This window comes from Perognathus longimembris, chromosome 8 (assembly GCF_023159225.1).
Source record: "Perognathus longimembris pacificus isolate PPM17 chromosome 8, ASM2315922v1, whole genome shotgun sequence".
In the NCBI taxonomy this organism is placed as follows: domain Eukaryota; kingdom Metazoa; phylum Chordata; class Mammalia; order Rodentia; family Heteromyidae; genus Perognathus; species Perognathus longimembris.
This window is the reverse complement of record NC_063168.1, coordinates 53,950,317-53,970,803: the sequence shown is the minus strand read 5'-3', so window position 1 is coordinate 53,970,803 and position 20,487 is coordinate 53,950,317. Positions and strand designations below refer to the sequence as shown.

At 44.2% G+C, this 20,487-nt stretch overlaps 1 protein-coding gene across 1 annotated transcript in view; it reads left to right on the top strand.

Moving 5' to 3' along the window:
• Window positions 1-20,487, top strand: part of Vit (vitrin) — a 98,940-nt gene that overhangs the window by 38,931 nt on the left and 39,522 nt on the right. The window contains exons 5-7 of the mRNA XM_048353594.1: window positions 3,746-3,879; window positions 8,610-8,687; window positions 16,246-16,437. Of these exons, the coding sequence (XP_048209551.1) occupies window positions 3,746-3,879; window positions 8,610-8,687; window positions 16,246-16,437 (404 nt within the window). The remainder of the gene's footprint in view (window positions 1-3,745; window positions 3,880-8,609; window positions 8,688-16,245; window positions 16,438-20,487) is intronic.

The window sequence follows — 20,487 nt, the reverse complement described above, 5'->3', positions numbered from 1 at the left end:
AAAGAAGTGGGGAAGGACAGGGAGAAGGAGGAGGACAGGTGGGATCCCTGGGCCTGCTGTCAGCGGGAAGGCCTAAACATGCTTCAGACTAAGGAACTGCCTAAATGAAGAGAGGCAAAGTGACCTTCACCTACAGAGCCTTTCCTTACATCAAAGCACAGAAGGACATGCTTCCTTAATATCTTCAGTGACAAGGCCTAAAACATATATTCCCGTGTTTACTTGTGGATTCTTCACAGTTCTCCTGTGTGGCTTCTGCTCCTGTTAGATGCTCCTGTTAAAGATAAAGATAGGCCAGGTGCTGGTGCCTCACACCTGTAATCCTTGCTACTGAAGAAGCTGAGATATGATGATCACAGTTCAAAGCCAGCCCAGCAGAGAAGTCTGTGACACACTTTTATTAATAAGTGTGAGGCTGGGACCAGAGCTGAGGCCCAGTTGTCTTGCAGTGCCCGTGTTCTAACTGCTGACACAAAGCTCCGGATGTGGCTCCCAAGTTTATACTCCGATACTGGATGGATATACCAGAAATCTGGTATCTTTTGCCTCTCTCTCTCTCTTTTTTTTTTTTAATGCTTGTACAGTGGCTTGAAGTTGGGACCTAATACTCTTGCTTGGCTTTTTTGCTCAAAGCTGGCACTCTACCACTTGAGGCACAACTCCGTTTCTGGCTTTTTTGTCAGTTAATTGGAGGTAAGCGTCTCATGGATTTGTCTACTTGGGCTGGCTTTGAACTGCAATCAGGTCCTCGCCTCCAGAGCAGTGAGGATTGCAGGCATGAGCCTCTAGGGTATAACTTCCTTTTCCTTATTTACACAGAAGCTAGTTAGTTGTTCCATCTCATCTCTTCCAGATGGAGAAGAGCTGTAAAATTCATCCCTTTCCAGGTAGCTAGCTAGTCAGTACTCTGAAATGTTTTAGAATAACTAAGGAAAAACCTGCATAAGAAATAGTTGGAAAATGACTAGTAGTTTTAATTAAGCACATTCCTCTTTAACCCACTGCTGCTGCAAAGCGGTGATGAGATCAGTGTGGTTTCAATGGCAGCAGGACTACCAATAGGGGAATATTAAAGAAAAACACCAAGCACGGTTTCATCACTGGAATACAGGTGTTTTTTTTTTACCCTGAAAGAAGCATGGAAGTCTGCATCCACACGTGTGCACAAATACACGTGCAGTCTGTGTAGACAATGGCAGAGCCTGACCTAAGGTACCTATCTGCATTTCCCCACTTGTAATCCTACAGGGTTGGTACTTCACTGTGTCTGACATTTCCTCGTTCTCCTGTCCCTGTCTGTTTCTTAAGACAAGGGAGCTGCAATAATACATTGGGATTTCACCAAAAGTGGTATCAAAATGACAGGAAATTCTTCACAGTATGGTGCTCTTCTAGCTTTGTTTCAATCCTAGGAGACTATGGTAGCATCTCCATTTATTAGGAGAAGAACTTGGGCACAGAGAAGTTAATTAAATTGCTCATTAGTTTCACATTGAAGATTAGAACTCCTGTCCCTGGACTTCTACCAGAGACACATTTACATAAGAACTGGAGAGGCCTAGCACCACTTAGTGGACAAATTAAGGACTAGAGGGAAATAAAGACTTCACAGGAATCAGAGTTAGAAAGGGCTTTAGGAAGGACAGACTCCCCCTTGAGAGACAAATAGGAAAGGTGTTCACTTGCAATTCTAGCACTGAGAAAAGAATACAGATGAGGGTAGAGGAAAAGAACTTGAATGCTTTAAAAAAAAAAAAAAAACAAGCTGGCTGCAGGAGCAACTGAATGCCATTGTGGCTTCTTGGACCAGGGACTGAGAGGGTAGAAAACACATTTGGGAAGGGGGATCACTATCCATTGGGAAGGGAATCGAAATTCTGAGGGAAAAACAAGGATTTGGAGGTGCTATGAGTTTTGTTTGTCATCAGAAGAGCAGGTCTGTTTTGAGAAGGTGAGACTGAAGACATGCAAGGCAGGAGTATTAAGCATGTGCAGGACCTACAGTCACTATCCTGCCACAATCTCCCACTGCCAGGAAACTGGAGGGCACTCAGAGAGATCAGAGAGAGCTTGGGTTTAGACATGCAGGTTCATTTGAACTCAAGAATTCAACATTCATCTGCTACATCATGCTCAGATGTTTTCTCACAAGCCAGCTCCATGATTCCTTCAAACCAAAGGGGATAATAAATAAGATTTGAGACATGGTATTTTGGCACAGTCTTCTCATAAGCTAATTTCTGTGTTTAATGTGTTATAAGGTAAACTATCAGAGAAGCTACATACCGAAGGATCGAATCTCGGAGTCTTTATTAGAACATGAGTAGTAGGCAGGCAGCTGATTGCCACAAAGGCCTGCAGCCCGCAAATACACTTAACTCTGTCAGAAAGCAAGCCAGAGAGGAAAGAAAGAATAAAAACCATACCAAGAAACCAATTCAGCCCCAATGGAGAGCTTTTGGATGCCATGATGACCCAAGATAAGCCAGGAGACAGGATACAGGACATGAACGCAGAGACATGTGGCATGACATCATGGAGCCTGAGCTCCTCTGACCTAAATAGGGTCAGGTTAGGGAGCAGGGTCATAGGAAGCTCCCAGTCCCAAGCACAGGTTGAGTAACCTATGGGCCAAGTGCCCAACCCTGTCTCCAGAGACTCAGGGACACCCATCCCCCAGGGGGGTGGGACTTCCCTTCCTCTAGGAATTCAGGTACACCCATGAAGGCAAGATGCCAGATCCTACAATTCCCCTGTGGCCAAGATGGCGCTGGCCAGACCTGACCTCCTTACTCCAAGAGGTGGCTCACACCTATAATTCTAGCTATTCAGAGTCAGATTTGAGGCCAATGAGACCTAGGTTCAAATCTGTCTGTGACAAACTATCGAGTGAATCACTCCTAGGGACAGCCGATTTCTATGAGACAGAAATAAAAGCATTCCCTCCACTCCCCAGCCCAGGAGTTTGCTGGAAGGATCCAGTGAGACACTATGTATGACACATTTTAAAGCCATCCAGGGTTTCACATGTCAAGAATTATTGCCATTTTTCTTTCCTTCTGAGCCTCTGGGAAGTTGAGTGTTGAAAGTTGTTGTTGACTCCTCTGAAGAGGGGCAGGAAAATTCCTGGTGGGAAGGACAGGTGTGGAGGGAACACTACACATACTTTCCAAACATTCCTGTGTGATAAATTACAGCAATCCAAAGTAGTCATGTGAGGAGCTGGGGCAAGGAAATGACTGTAGGTAAAAGTGCTATTGAGAAACTTGCTTGACAGAGAAGGGAAAACCCTGATAGATAGTCACTCTCAAGTCAGAACCTGGTAGAATGCTAAGAATGTCTTCTTGTCTGACCCAACTTGGAAATTTCCAGGAACAAATTGTTCCTCAAAGAACTAGTAGAAAGCCAGGTGTGGTGGGGCATGGCTGTACTCTTAAGTCACTCAGGAGACCAAGGCAAGAGGATCACTTGAGCCCAAGAGTCAAAGTCAACTGGGAATGAGAAACAGGGGAGGGGGCGGATTTTAGACATGGTGACAAGGAGAAATTTCTGACTGACAGAACTATCCGTTGCTGTAGGGAAATTGAGATGTCAGGCTGAGTGAAGAAGCAGCAACCTTGATGTTTGGGCTGCAGGCCGAGGTGAACTTTTCCTTAACCTCCCTGTTTCTGTGTGGATAGAGGCTGATTCAATAGTGTGTTGACATTAAACCATACTTCTGTATTTTCTTCACTGTTTTTAATAGTGGTGTGCTCGATAATTCAGGAGGAAAAATACTTGTTCGGAAAGTTGCTGGACAGTCCGGTTACAAAGGGACTTACTCCAATGGTGTCCAATCACTGTCCTTACCACGATGGAGAGAATCCTTCATTGTCTCAGGTACGACCTCACCTTGGAGAGTGACTGCCTATCACAGGCACTTGGGACAGACCAATCTCCCAGCGTGAAATAGTCTCATTTCAGTTGCTATCCATTTTGGGTGTTGCTTTGGTTTTCTTTATGGTCCACTTCATTTCATAAAGCAGTTTTTCACCAGGAAAAGACATTTGACATTTGACTGTCTTTGCACCATCATGACCTTCCTTCCCACCATTTTCTATTTTGATGGATTTCCTCAATCCGACCATTCATTCTGAAAGTGTTTACATTTACAGAACAGGGGCTGGGAATATGGCCTAGTGGTAGAGTGCTTGCCTCGCATACATGAAGCCCTGATTTCGATTCCTCAACACCACATATCTAGAAAAAGCCAGAAGTGGTGCAGTGGCTAAAGTAGTAGATTGCTAGACTTGAGCAAAAAAAAAAAAAAAAAAAAAAAAAAAGCCAGGGACAGTGCTCAGGCCCTGAGTTCAAGCCCCAGGACTGGCAAAAAAAAAAAAAAAATACAGAACAATAATAAGAATAGTACAATGAATCCACACATGCCTTCACCTAAATTTGCTCTCAATCTTTTTGCCACACTGTTTTCCTACTTACCTGTCTTCTACCATTTACTGACATATAATTTGTTCTGAAAATAAGCAATAAGCATCATGCCGTTATACTTGTAAGTTCTCCTGTACTCATCTTACAGGAATAAGAATATTTTTCTAAGCAACAACACCAATGCCATTGATACAGAAGCATTACCTAATAAAGAGGTCTTATTTGATTATCTCCAATAATAATAATTATTTATAACAATTATTTATAATAATTTAATAATATTTTAATTTTATAATTTAATTTAGTAATATTTTAATTATAATAATATTTATATAATTATTTATAATAATTTCTTACCTTTTGTGAGGGAAAGGAGAAGAGGCTCCTTCATCAGATCAGAGATTATGCATTGTACTTAGTCATCACCCTTGTTCAGTCCCCTTTAATGCCCCACCTCAGTGCCTCCTTGTATCTTGAATGGCATGGAAATCTATGAAGTCCAGATGCTTATCGCATACCGTGTCCTATGGTGTGGACCCAAAACAAGGCCACTTATAGCCTTGTGACTGAATTCAGGCTACATATTTTTTAAGGGGTAAATAATGTCACAACCTCATCATTCTGGGATACTGCAATGGCCATATGAAGAGATTACTATTCTAATGGTTAGTGAGGCTGAGTTTCATCATTTGGATAATTTGCCATATTTCTCTCCAGGACAGAGATATTCGCAATTGATACCCACCCTATAGGGCAATCCTTTAAAACAGCTTGAGTAACTTGTTCCCCCAATCATTTCCATGCAACTGTTCTAACATCTGGTGCTCATGATTCTGTAGCATCAGTACATTAGCCCCTTTATGTTATGGGATGTTCGTTCCAGGCCCCCTCTAGATGCCACATTTTGTAGGAAGCTCAAGCCTCTTACATACAGTACCGTCCTATTTTGTGTAACCTAAGCATATTCTCTCCAATTCCTTTTATCCTATCTAGATTGCTTGCTTTCTTTGGGTAGCTCAACAGAGATAAGAGTATCAGGGACTTTCCTGCCCAGGTTTGCTTCAAACTACAGTCCTCAGATCTCACTGTCCTGAGCAGCTAAGCTTATAGCCATGAGTTATGGGCAGCCCAGCCCCATGACATTTTAGAATATAGCAAACTTTTCTGGCATCCCAGCAAGACTAGATGCCATGAGTTTGCTCTGAGACGGAGCTGTCAGATCTCACTGTCCTGAGCAGCTAAGCTTATAGCCATGAGTTATGGGCAGCCCAGCCCCATGACATTTTAGAATATAGCAAACTTTTCTGGCATCCCAGCAAGACTAGATGCCATGAGTTTGCTCTGAGACGGAGCTGTCTATGGAAAGCGAATGGAGGCCAGGAAGGAAATGTCTCACATCACACAGTAGGTCTTACAGTCAGAGTGGTTTCTGATTAGGCATCCAATGCTCCTTGCCCTTCTGTCCTCCATCCAGTTGTACTAACTGTACTCCACAGTTGTACTAAAACTAAAAGTAGAACTTTTTTAAGCCTCTCTTCAAATTGAGTAATTCCCATTTCCCTTTGCCTGCCAAATTCTGCACACTTAAGGTTCAAATTAGACTGGTTTCAAATTAGACTAGCTGAAGTTGAAAGACATCAACTACAATGCTGTGGGTAATGACCTTGCCCCAAGGTATTGAGAACAGAAGCTATAGGAAAATGCTACTGTCTACAGTTCAAGTATATTGAAATGGAGAGAAATATAATCTCCACATAGGTTTTTACCAAATAACTCCTGGCTAAATAAAAGCTTTTCCACCTTACAAGCTCCATCTCTCCTTATTCCACCTTGTGACATTTCACAGAAAATGTGCTTTGCCAGTGATAATAAGCACTTTTGCCTCTGCCATGCTAGAAAGCCTCTTTCAAATGGATGCATTCAGAAGCATCCTAGCACATTAAGTCTGCAGCCAAGGAACACCCCATTATTCAGTGGTTCATGGCCAACAAGCTTAACTGCCTTGTGTTAGAATTCTCCTTGGAAGATTCAAATGCCGCTGTGGCTTTTCCTCTAGGTTTTATTTCTCATTTTCACAAATTGCTGTGCTCCACTAATTAATTTGCTTTGGGAAGCTGGAAGGGTTGAGTGGAGAGGGAGAAGGAGCATTGTTTGGTCAACATTTGGGGACAATACAGGGATGTGAGAGAGGTCAGCCAGGAAGCCCCTCATGCTGTCCAGTTGTTCTTTGTTGTAGAAAGCCAGCTGATGCTCCTTTGTCTTCTCAAAAGAAACAAGATGAAGCATTGGGTTTTAGTTGTGAGAGTAGCAAACAGAGCAAGACATGTCTCTGCTTCACTTTCTGTTGACAAAATGTGGTCCACAGTTGGGGGCCCCTCTCAGGGTCTGTTTGGAGCAAGCCCAAACAAGGCAGAGAACTTGAAAATGCCAGAATTCTGTTCCCAAGGTGATTTGACAATTGCCAAAAAGCCCAAAGAGCCGCCTCATTTCACCTCTGAGTGTCATTCATAGGTAATACTAGAATCAATTTTCACAAGTTTTTGCAATAACATTTCAAAAACATTTTCCCTGCTTTTTTTCCCCAATAGTTTCCCTACAACTTTGTGAAGTAAGTCATGGCCATATCACAATTCCCATTTCTAAGTGTAAAAAAATAGTCTTGGAGATTACTAAGCAGAAAAGGGAAAAACAGGACTGGAGATGTAGTTCAGTGCTATAGTGTGTACCTAGCACATACAAGGCTGTGGCTTTGATCCTCAGGAAAGAAGGAAGGAAGGAAGGGGAGGGAGGGAGAGAGGGAGAGAGGGAGGGAGGGAGGGAGAAAAGGAGGGAGGGAGGAAGAAAGGGAGGGAGGGAGGAAGAAAGGGAGTGAAGGACAATGGGAGGGAGGGGAGGGAAAGAGAAATCTAACTTTTCTTATTCCCAGACCCAGGCCTTCCTGAGACCCCACAGTCCTGCATTATCCCGATTCGCTCACCTCAGCTCTCCCAGCAGCACCCCTCCCAATTCTCTACAAGTTTTCCTTCAGGTTGAGAGCTGTAGTGATTTCACCATGCTGTATAACTATAGATAACAAGTGACAAGCCTCCTAACAGAGGCCCAGGCATTAAGATACTCCTTGGCAGAATAATGACGTCTTGAGTCCTGACTCCATGTCAGACATGTCTTGGGGCCCTGGAAATTCATCAGGGACCAACGCAGGCAAATTACCTGCCTTTGGGGTGCTTGCTGCATTCCACTGGTACTTTCCGTTTAATTGCAGAACAAAGCTCCAGGGTGGAATGTCAGGCACTTTCGCAAGATCAGAAGAAGACTTTTGCCTACAAAAGACAATTTCAGTGCTGGAGGCTGGTTGCCTACACCCGGCTCCCATCACCTGATCCCTTTCCCTTATATGCCTTCACTGTTTCCCTACCACACTTCCCTGGGTGACACTAAATGGTTCCTTCCAAGGTGGATCCCTATTTGCCTAGTTCCAAGTAGGCACTCTTGGTGAAATTCCAGTGGATCCTACAGTGTCTGTGGTAGCAAGGGGAGGTGGTCTCCCCACAGTCAGCTCGGGTGTGAGACCTCCATCACCTGACAGCAGCTACACCATGTTCTCATACTCACTCCAATTAAATATCCCCAGCCACTTATATGAAAACCAGTTTAGCTGGGTTGCAGTGGCTCACACCTGTAATCCTAGCTACTCAGAAGGCTGAGATATGAGGATCACAGTTCAAAGCCAGTCCAGCAGGGAAGTCTATGCGACTCTTATCTCTAATTAACCACCAAAAAGCCAGAAGTAAAGGTGTAGTTCAAGTGGTAGAGGGCTAGCTTTGGACAAGAAAAGCTCAGAGGCCATGCCCAGGTCCTGGATTCAAGCCCCACAACCAACACACACAAAAATAAATAAATAAAAAGGATAGCTAACTAATATTAAACAACTTTGAGTTATAAAGATTTTATTGCTCACATCCTAATATTAATAAAACAGAATCTATACAGAAAAACAACAACATGCCACTTGACTTTTTTATTGTAATCAACAACTCAGCAAAGGGATTTTATTGAACTCAAGAGAGAGAAATTAGGGAGGAGGAACCCACTTATCAGTACAGAACCATCTAAAACCTCCAGCCCTAGCAATAAATTTCTCTTTCGTTTCTTCTTCCTTTTTTTTTTTTTTTGTCTTTTTGCAGAAAGTAAACCCCAAAGGGGTGTAACCTACCCATCGGCTCTTACATATTCATCATCGAAAAGTCCAGCTGCTAAAGCAGGCAAGTGTTCACGCATGGTTTAATCTAAACCTTCAGAGTTCATCAACACCAAATACCGTGCCTTAGGAGATGGTGTAGAAATTAACATCTTAACCAGTCAAGCCCCGCCAATTCTGATCATTTCTCGGATGCCAGGAACATGGCACAAAAATCAATGCACTCAGACAGCCGTAGCTGAGGAGTGAAGGCTTTATTTTTATTTATTTATTTTGTTTTCACGATGTGAGATTGTCTCTATATTTGTCATTCTCCTCCATAATGACAGTTACCCTGAATTTTCTCATACTGTTACTTTAGAAGATGACATGACATTCTGTCTGGAAATGTTCCTGGATCGACTTAGGTACATACAATGAAGGGAAGCAAGGAGAACAGTGTGTGGCTTTTTGAGATAAGAGCAAGCAGCTAATCTGAGTCAGCCAGGCTGAGTCCAGTGTGCTGACCCGGCTTGCATAGGAACCACAATAGCCCTCAAGCCAAGAAGTGTTTCTTTCTTGGTATCTGTGCTGAGTAAAGAACTATGTTGTGCATGATTGTGTCTTAGGAGGTACACCGATTTCCCACGTAGTCAAAGAAAGCTTCTGTGACTCACTGCGGGCTTGAACTTGGGGCTTCAGACTCTCCCTTGGCTTCTTCACTCAATGCTAGCACATGACCATTTGAGCCACAGCTCTACCCCTGGCTGATTGGTGGCTCACTGGAGATAAGAATTTCACAGACTTTCCTGCCTGGGCTGGCTTCTAATGATACCATCCTTAGATCTCAGCCTCCTGAGTAGCCAGGATGATAGGCCGGAACCACCCACACTTGGCTTGTAAGCTGCTTTTTAATAGGATTGGCATTTGCTTCTAGAAACTTGCTGGGCTAGCAGATTCAGCTAGACTTGTGTTCATGGATAAATGTAAGACAAACACGGCTTAAGCACAGCGAGAGAAGCTAGCTTGACAGCATTTGCTGTGTGCCAGGTGCTGTTTCAAGATCTTTACCTAATCATTGCCTTTAGTCACCACTAGGATACCATCTGTATGCGGTGCTCTTAGCCCTAATGTATGGCACAAGGAAAATACAGCCCAAAGCAGTTGAGTAACTTCCCTTTGCCAAACAGCTAGGAAGTGGCAGAGCTGCGAGCCAAACCCAGTCTAACTCCAGAAACTACTCACTGAATCACTGTGCTAGGTCTTTCTATGCTAACATCAGTGCACAGCACATACCAATTTCAGGAGCCTTGATACACAACTAGGGAATGTTGGGGTTTTTTAAATTGTTCTTTCCCCTACTGGCTGCCTCATCTATATCTTCAATGAGTTTTTAATTAGTGCTGTGATATAGATGTGTTTGTTTAATTGTGAAGATGCAGCTGTTCCCCTGCCCACCCACAAGCTGGTAGTGGGTGGTCATGCCTTAAAGCCAGCCTCTGAGCTATCACCAGTCCTCCTTTGCTGTGGACACAAGAAGAGACATAGCAATAGACTCCTCCAAACGTGTCTCCGTTTCTTCTAGCCTAGTGGCCTCTGCTCATGCAGTGGTTTGTCTTTTTCTTTTTCCTTCTTCTTTCTTTCTTTCTTTCTTTTTTTTTTTGTGGTGCTATACTGGGGCTTGAACTCAAGACCTCCTGCTCTCAGTTTTTGTCACTCCAGGCCAAGGCTCTACCACTTGAGCCACACCTTCACTTCTGACTTTGTGCTGATTCGCTGGAGGTAAGCGTCTCTTGGACTTGTTGGCTGGGGCTGGCTTCGACTATGATCCTCAGGGCTCAACCTCCTAAGTAGCTAGGATTACAGAGGTGAGCTACCGGCACCGGGCTCATACAGTGACTTCTGAGGGAGGGAATTGTGTGGATAACTGGGTTTGCTTTTCTCCTAACTCCCTCTTACTGGGCCCCCCCACCCCTTTCTCCCATCCCTAGCATCCTTTATCTGGATGCAGCACCCCCCTGTGCAGCCCCTGTTCATAGGATCATAACAACCACTCGGGTTCTCGTTCACCCCCTCTGTGAGGTAGATACATCTTCTTTTAGCTGAGGATAGCTGGCCAGGGCCATTCCTGTTCACCCCCTCCCCTCTTCTCAAAGATGCTGAGGGGAGAGAAACACCCCCCCCCACCTCGCTCAAGTCAACTTTCCAAATTTATGGACCATGTGTCATGCCCTTCTTTTTACTCTGAGGGGCGGCGTATGCCTAGACTCTCAGAACTCAGGGATCGCTGCTCCTTCAGGGCACCGTGAACTGGGAAGGCTCTGTCACCTCCCTCTTCCTCAGGTTTTGTGTCTTGATGAACGGCTCTTGCCGGCACCTTCCTCTGTCTTGGGGAGGAGAAACTTTGAAGGAAAGGAAACCACGGAACAGGACCCTTCCCATAGTGTGGCTCCTGACCCCTCCTTTCTGGTCCTTTCCTTCTTCTCACTGGCCTGGGAGAAAGGGAGCTGATGACTGCGGGTTCTCCCATGCATGGCGAGCTCAGTGGCTCCTCTCCGCATGTAGATAGAACCCTTGGTTCTTTCTGGTGTCGGCTCCCAGCCTGAATCTGGACAGCAGGAAGGGTCCCACGCAGCCTCCCATGACCATATGTATCTTCTGAGCACTTTCTTAGGTGCCAGGCCACCATCACTCCAAGACCAACTGCCAGATTGCCCCTTCTTTAGACACAACAGCTGACCCTAGAGAGGTTTAGTAAATTACCCAAGGCTAACCACCTTGTACAGGACTCACTATGACGGGGGAGAAAGGTCAGAGAATCTATAGCCAAATAAAGCCTTAGATTATTTTTTTTTAATCCATTTGGTTATGACCTCATAGGTAGTGGCAATCTTTTCCAGAGCTTCTCTATGTGCTCCAGCATGAGGTCAAAGCTTAACTCCAGCCTCTCCCACTTGCCCTCTAGGAGTCCAAACACCAGCATCCAGAAGTGTGTGTGTAGGGGGGGGGGGAGTTGAGGGCAGGATGCTTTTGTTTAAAAATTACTATTATCTAAATCCATAAATTAGCACAATAAAAACTACAATTAAGATACAATCATTACTGAAATCACTTGTCCCCTTTACCAAAGCACCTCAAAACCTGCTACAGGAGTAGCAGCTTCTTGTTACTAGATCACTGGTTGTCAGCATCTGAAAAATCCAATCGTTCATTCATTCATTCGATGAGTAACCACATTTTGTGAACCTCCTCTGAGCCAGACCTTGAGGTACACTGAAAAGCATTCTAACGCCAAGATAAAAGAACTCCTGTCTTTAAAACTCCTATGACGGCCATGGGTTGAGTTGTCACCAATTCAAATAAAAAACACCAGTGAGAACCCTGAGAGTACCCGCCCCCCCACACACACACACCTCCATTGCTACTCTTCCTGAGGTGATTAGACTCCTTTAGAAATTGAATGAAGCAGAAGAGACAGAGGTGCAGGAATGGTCTTTGTTCAAGTTTCGGCAAGCCTGCCTAAAATAATTCTTAGTCTCTCCAAGAATGTGCTCTGACAGGTAAATCGGGTTAAGATGACCCCCCAAAGCATAACAACCCTCTTCATGGAAAATGAGCTCACTTGAAAAATAGAAGGCATCTTGATTTGCCTTGTGCAGCTCACACGGAGGATAAAGATTACCTGAGATTTAAGCCAGGCTCCCCTGGGCAAGTAGCAGACATTAGGCTGGCAGCTGGTCCTTGCCCAGAGCCTTCCAGCTACTCCAAGCTAAATAGAAACAGGTAATGGTTAATGCGTAGAAGTACACACACACACACACACACACACACATACACACCATTGGGCAGGCACAGTCCTGGTACCATAGCTAGAGAAGAGTCCATGGAAGAGAATCAAGCTAAAGCTTTCAGCTGTAAGTCTGGCTTCCTAGAAAACTCTTGTCCTAAAAGGCTGAACCCACCATGGCCAAACCCAAGCTCTCTTTCAAGCAAGATGGCGGCGCTTTAACAAGGTCTCCAGAGACATTGGACCACTGTCTAATAAGAACGGCATTCAAGAATCCTGAAGCCCCTCAAGATTTGCTTCCCACACTATTCCACTTTTGTTCAGGGGGAAAAAAAGCAAAAATGCATGTATCTGGATCAAATACCTATGAATCCAAATCTTGACTCTGCTACCTGTTTCCTTGTGACCTTGAGCTTGGGTTTTGACCTTTTGGAACAATTATTCCTAACCCCTAAACTGAGATACATGGATTGATTTCTGGGATTGTGATAAGTATTAAATAGGTATGCTTATATTATTTAAAAAAAAAACAACAACAACAACTTTCATGCCAGGTGCCAGTGGCTTATGTCTGTTATCCTAGCTACTCAGGAGACTGAGATCTGTGGATCGTGGTTCAAAGCCAGCCTCAGCAGGAACGTCCTTGAGACATTTATCTCCAATAAATTAACAAACAACCTGGACATGGAGCTATGGCTTCATTGGTAGAGCACTAACTTTGAGGAAAAGAAGCTCAGGGACCCTGATTTCAAGCCTCATGACCAGAGGGGGGAAAAAGCCTTCAAAGTGCCTGCATGTAGTAGGTGTTCAGTGAACATAAGATTTCCTACCTGAGGCTATGAGCAGTACAGTAGGGTTTGCTTTTCTAGCACCTTTGCTGTGACTCTAATGAAGAACCTCAAGTAGGGAGTTCGGAGGCTCCCCGCTGCCCCTGAGAAGGCAGTGTGGGAACTTCTTTCTCATCTAAAACAATGATATGCTTAGAACCTAAGAAAAGGTTTGAAATGCTTTCCCATGAGGATCTTTGAGAAGACCTAACTTCCATGTATCAGAGATTGTTAGAAGAAACTTCCATTGGTTTCATTTAAATTGCTCAGGAAGAATCTGTTTCCATGAAGAATTCACTGTGGGTCAGATCAAAAGTGTGATATCCAGTTAGGAACTGAGAGCAATTGGGATAGGGACATTATATTCTCTGTCCTTACCCTTATCCCCAATTTTCAACTTCATTTCTGTTCTAATCTATGAGGGAGACTAGAGAAAGCAGCCCATGGAAGATCAGAGAATATTCCATTCATTTGAAAACATCTGGGTCCTGGAACAAGGAATGCAATAGTTGTTCTCAGATTATTTAACTCCCGTCTAACAAAACTGAGTTAGCAAATTGGTAAGGCTAGGCTTGTCAGGAGTGTTGGAATTGCCCAATCGTTTGAGAAGAAAAAAGATATTTCAGATGTTCAATGCCTCCTAAGTTTCAGGTAGCAAAAATGTTTAGAATTTGCTAGTCCTTTTATTTTTAATACACTGTGGCTTAATAAGAATCTGCAAGTTCTATCACTTAAGTATTTCTCTCTGAATTAATATGTGCATACTCTTTTCTAAAACAGCTAAATGATTTTGTTAAGTAGCTTTGCGGTAGATGAATGCTCACCTTATCTGGGCCCACTAGTGTGCATGGTTAATGTCTGCCAGAAGATGAAACAGAGGAACATTCTGGAGAAACCGGGCACTTCCTAGGATTTGTTACAAAAGCATGCTCCCTGTAAAGTAAAGGGAATGTCATAAATCAGGGCTTAGTTTTGCCTGGGGTTGGCACAAAGACTGGCTGAACCCCGGAGTCTGCCACCAGCTCTTTAGTAATTTTTCTGGCTGAGTCTACAGCCAGATATGTAGTGATCAGCTATCAGCCAGCAACAGGGTTACTGAGAGATCTGCTTCCTTCCTCCACCAACCTGCAGGGCCAGGCAAGATGGCTGAATTCCAACCCAAGTCCAGGCTTACTCTTTGATGACTTGCCATCCCTAGTCATTGCTTGGATTCCCACCAGGGGGCGCCAGTGTGCCCATGAGCAGGTGCCAGTGCTGTGCTTTGGATCTGGACACCCACCATACATGTCTGTCAATAAGACCATGGCTCTGACACACACTCTCTCTCCGATGCTGGACATTGTATCATGCTATGCAGTGTCAAAGAGGAGGAGGATGGGTCTCACAAAGAGGGCGGTGCCTACTTGTTCTGTGTACCTAAATGACATCAGCTTAAGCAGAGTCACACCTAGAGCAGGGACACTGTAGCTCAAAATGCTCTTCCAAAAGGTACGCCATTTCTAGTACCTATGTCTTCATCACTAGAACCTGTGGATGGTTCCTTATTGGGAAAGTTGGGAACAGGGCTAATGTAATTAATGATCTTGAGATAGAGAAAACATCCTGGATGGAATAGGAAATCACATACCACACATGTAGATGAAAAGTTCCCATGGAGACAGAGCAGAAAGGTAACCCAGGCCTTAAAGATGGCCAAAAGCCAAAAGCAGTGCCAGCAGCCCATTGAAACTGGATGAGGCAAAATTCACATCCTCCCTGAGGGGTCTCCCTGAGGGAGCCCAACACTGCCAAAGCCTTGAATTTGGCCTGGTGATTCTGAGTTTGGACTTCCAGCATCTAGAACTGTGAGATTATAAACTTCTGTTGCTTCAAGGTACCATGTTGTGTTGGCAGTACTTAGTTCTCAGGTCATGAGATGTGCAGGCAGCTATTCCAGGACTGACTGAGATACAACTCACCTGGGGATGCAGCACGTGTCTCCCTCTAGCACAGACCCAAGGTCATCTAGAAACCCCCAGGCCCCAGTGGGTATCCTCTTGCCCCTTCCCCTTGCCCTAAGCCTTCAGGGATACTCTGTGAACAGAGTTCATACATTCGGATTCACTTTGCAAGGAAGCTGCTACAGCAAAGTTCAAAATTGGGGAATCAATCAAAGTCATCCCACGTGAATGAGAGCACAGCTTAGATGAATCTTGGATGATCTTTACCATGTATCTGTTCCATTGCCCATTAGACAGATGAGGCAATTTGGGTTCAGAGGCATTAACGGCATGAACCAACCTCAACTAGAACAGCTAGGCTGTGTTCTCTAAGACTAATCACAGCGAGAGCCAAAAGTACCATGTGAAAAGAAAGGAGAGAAGGAAGGAGGGAGGGACAAATTATGGCTTATGGTGCCCGGCAGATAAATTTGGCAAATACTCATGTTCTACCTTGTCTTTTCTGCTGACATTCTGAAACTGTCAAATACATTTTGATTTGTTGATGAGCTTTTTGTTCTGAGATTATACATGTTTATATCTCCCAGTACTGGGGTTTGAATTCAGAGCTTCCAACTTACTAGGAAGGCACTTTACCACTTGAGCTATGCTCCAGCCCTTTACCTGCTTTAGTTTTCAGGTAGGATCTTATGCTTTTGTCTGGACTGGACCGGATCACAATCCTCCTACCTACAACCTCCCACATACCTGGGCTCACAAATGTGAACTACCACATGCCCCTTATTGATGGAGTTGGGAAGGGTGTCCCATTAGCTTTTTGGTGGGGCCAGGTGGCCTCAAACTGAAATCCCTCTGCCTCCCACCCTCTAAGGAGCAGAGATACAGGTGTGAGCCATTATACCTAGTCATACATTGCTTTAAGCAAGAATCATTTCTCTAGATAGACTCTTTACCTAGCTACCATACTCCACTGTACAGGTGGGTCTCTGCTCACAGTGAGAATTCAGTAGACATTTACTTGATTTCTAGTTCTATTAAATGCCTATAAGGCTACTTTGTAGACCTTGATGGAATTCCATTTCCTTATAGGTGAGACCACGAAAGTCTATGAAAACCCATTTGTTCCAGAGACAACCTCACAGCCAGGCGCCCCAATACAGGCTCTGACCATCTCAGCAATCGAGGCTACCCACACCACCTTGCCAAAGCCATCCCCATCTGTAATCCCTGCTACCAGCAGCCCCAGACCACAGCCCGTGGGCCACCGGAGCCAGGAGCCAGGTGAGTAGGTAGCCCATGTTTGCTATTGGCCCCAAGAGTAGTGGGTGGAGTCTTGAGAGTCTGAACTCTGTCTGAATCTCAGTGTGTTGTGTCCAGTCTACTCCTGAGCCAAACAGGGGGAAGCACCTGAGACCTGCGCCAGGTTGTACCGCCTCATGTGCCAGGAAACCTGAGAAAAATCAACCTAGGAAAGATTACATCTGTAATTCTGAAAATATTAGACACAAAACCAAATAAACCCTTTAGGAAAAGCCAAATAGTTAAAAGTCTGTTCCTTTCCTGATTGCTTTCTGTCTGATCACTTCTAGCCTCTTCTTAAATTATGTTGTAGGTTTTATCAATGTCCAGCTTATGAAATTAGTCTTGATACAACCAGCATCTAACAGGGCCTTAAGAACCATCTGCTAAATCAGCCTTGAGTTTCTACACGAGCCCAGCTATCTACCTATCCAGGGGGTGCTGAGATCTGAGGAACATGGTTCCAAGCCAACCTAAGCAGACAAATCCAATAGACTCTTATCTTCAATTAACTAGCAAAAAGCTAGAGCTGTTGTTCAAGTGACAGAGCGCCAGCTTTGAGGGGAGAGCACAAGGACCTGAGTTCAAGCCCCAGTACCAGCATGAAAAGAAAGGAAGGGAGGGAGGGGAGAGAAGGAAGGAAGAAAGCAAGCAGACAGTCCTTACATTCTGTGGGCCAGTTATAAGGCATGCATTATTTTAACCTTCTCAACAACTTTATAAATTAGGGACTATTATTATTCCATTTCATAGACAACTCATAGATGAAGTTGTGATATAAATTTCCCAAATCAGGAAATCAAAAAAAAATTTTGAGGGGGGCTGGGGATATAGCCTAGTGGCAAGAGTGCCTGCCTCGGATACACGAGGCCCTAGGTTCGATTCCCCAGCACCACATATACAGAAAACGGCCAGAAGCGGCGCTGTGGCTCAAGTGGCAGAGTGCTAGCCTTGAGCGGGAAGAAGCCAGGGACAGTGCTCAGGCCCTGAGTCCAAGGCCCAGGACTGGCCAAAAAAAAAAAAAAATTTTTTTTTTGAGGAATTTTTTTGTAGAAGTAGAGATCAAGTGCAAGACATCATATTTGATTGGCAAGCACTTTACCGCCTAAGCCGTGTTTCTACCCTCTAGCTTTTAGTTTGGTTTTTAGATGGGGTCTGCCACTCTTTGCCTTTTTGAACCTCAACCCTCCTAACCTCTGCCTTCCAAGAAGCTAGCTGTGTACCACTGTGTCCAGCTTTTTTGAAAGTTTCAAATACATCATACACTCCCTCCTCCATTTTACTTGTGTTTAACTACAGCTAATCCTACCTCGGGCACACAATACCTGATGGAAAAAGAAAAGGCCCAGGGTTCTGCCTAGCCAGGGTTTATAGAGGTCCTCAAGCCAGAAGTTTTTCTTTATTAAATTTCAACCTCTTACCCTTACAGTCCTTAAACCTTCAAACTCTATTGGACTATCTTGAGTCCGTTGTTTTCCCCATCTTCGGTGTTTCCTAGAAGACCTGGATCCTTACATAACAAAGATAATGAAATATGTGGTGTATTTATTTGGCCTCACTGGGCACTTGGAAATCCTGTTGCCAGTTGGACTGTGCTTGTGGAAAGCCTGAAGAAACCTAAGGCAGTGGGGCCCAACCTGGCGCGGCATCATTTTTCCTGGCTCAAGGACAGGGAACTTGGCCGAGAGCCTCCCGGCCCATCGGGGCTCCTTCATCCCTGTCCGACCCCGCTGCCATGTGACCCACACTCTTGTGAGCAAATCCCACAGTGAGGACCCTGGGCACCAGGCACCATAGCTGTTAAGACAGATGCCAAACTGGGGAGGCAGGGAGAGGGGGCTTAAAAAAATCACACTGCACACCCAAAGGATGTTCCTTAAGCAAGAAAAGTCAAAGTAGATGTCTAAATGACTATCTTTCCCCATATCATACAACACACCCACTTAAAGAACAAAGTTAACCGGGTGCTGGTGGCTCACTACTATAATCCTAACTATTCAGAAAGGCTGAGATACATGGATTGCAGGGAAGTCCATGAGATTCTTATCTCCAATTAACCAGGAAAAAGCCAGAAGTAGAGTTGTGGCTCAATTGATTTCTTAAGTGTAAAAGCTGACAGCACCAGGGCCCTAAATTCAAGACCTAGTAATAGCACGTGCGCGCGCATGCGCACGCACACATATACACACACAGAGCAGACAGTGTTCTAGGCCAAAGTGGCCTCTAAGACAGGTCATAAAAACAGGGAGGAAGGTCAATGGAGAATAAGACTTGGAAGCAGACAAAGACAAAGTCCTCCCAGCCTATGGGGAAACTGGAGAAATAGTAGGACTCCAAGAAGGTAGGGTGGGAACCATGATCTTTTACTGGGCCATGAATATGCAAGCCATAAAGACAGGAACAAGTCAAGGCTGGGAGTAAGATTGCCGAGAACCAGGACAACAAAGACTACTACTCACCAGGACAGGGGTGAGGCTGTTTATGAGAGAGGCCAAGCATGACATTGGTATTTCCAAGAGACAGAGGGAGCCACCCAGAGAGCAAGATCCATAGATGTGATGCAGAAAGTTCTAGAAAAGATGGAAAATCCCTTCAGACCCTGCTGTATATCAGGCTTTGAAGGTGGAGTGACTCACCCAGCATTGTTTTCCTCATTCCAAATCTGATCTAACATTAAAAGTGTCTACAATCAGATAGACCAGAGGGAGAGAAGTGCGCTGCTAAATGGCAAGTAATGTTAGTGAATGACTGTTCAACTACTCTTCACCCTCTAGCCAAGAGCCAGGCAAGGAGAGGAAGCAATGGGAGTTGAAGGTAGCTTCCTCCTGCCATTTCCCTTCTCGCCACATTTCTCTCATATATAAACAGAATATTTTCCTTAAAACATAGTCTTATAAGAGTAAGAAGCATTTCAAGCATAGATAGAGGTGTTGTTCATAATAAAAAAAAAAATCAGTGGAGACAATTAGTTGCCCATCATTAGAAGAACAATTGACGTTACCATGTAGGTGTTGAAAAGCTGATTCATTGAGCCCATTGGGGTGCTACAAAGTAGCGTAGGCCCCATCCCACCCTTAGAGATATGTGCTATATATGAGAATGTATGCATAGAAAAAGGAATACAACTCATCCTACCAAAATTAGATACCCATCACTGAAAAACAGAGGCTAAAAGGTGATTATTTGTTACTATACATAGTGCATAATTGTTTATAGGGACCCTTATCACCAGTAGGACTCAACAGAAAATAAAAGTACTTTGAATTCATATCAAATAATTGGAGCAAACACAAAAGGAACCTAAAGTTGATTGTGCATAGATCCAGTTCTAAGAGAAATTGATATTTTCCTGTGGCCTCTTATTGCTTCCTTTCCCTTCTATTTATGGAGCTTGCTTTCCCTAAGCTTACTCTTAGTAGGCCTTAATTGGATTGTGCAATTCTCTTGATAGACTATTCCATTTCCTCTCTCCCATTCCCCCGCCCCCTTTTCTTTTTGCCAGTACTGGGGCTTGAACTGAAGGCCTCATGCTTGTGCTTAGCTTTTTTCCCTCAAGGCTAGAGGCTCTCCCACTTGAGCCCAGCTCTACTTTTGGCTGGTTAATCAGAGATAAGAGTCTCACAGACTTTTCTTCTCTGGGCTGGCTATGAACCATGGTCCTCAGATCTTAGCCTTCTAAGTAGCTAGGATTATAGGTGTGAGCCACCAGCACTCAGCTACCCTGTTCCCTTTTAAAACTTTGCTTCAGAGAAATTGCCCAATCAGTAATGAATGCTGAGTATATTTGATTCTCTAGCAGTATAATTAAGGATAAGCCATTGTGTAACTATAAAAATGCTAGAGACTAATGCTATTTGCATGAACGCTGTGTTAACACAGTATAGGTAAATTGCTAAATACAAAGTGACATTTCTAACTGAAGGATTACTTAAACCTCCCCATGAGTGTCACAGCTGAGCAGAATGATTTTAAGAATAATGAACTGCAAAGAAATATGACACTTTCATAAAAGAAACTTACTCTGACAATTGT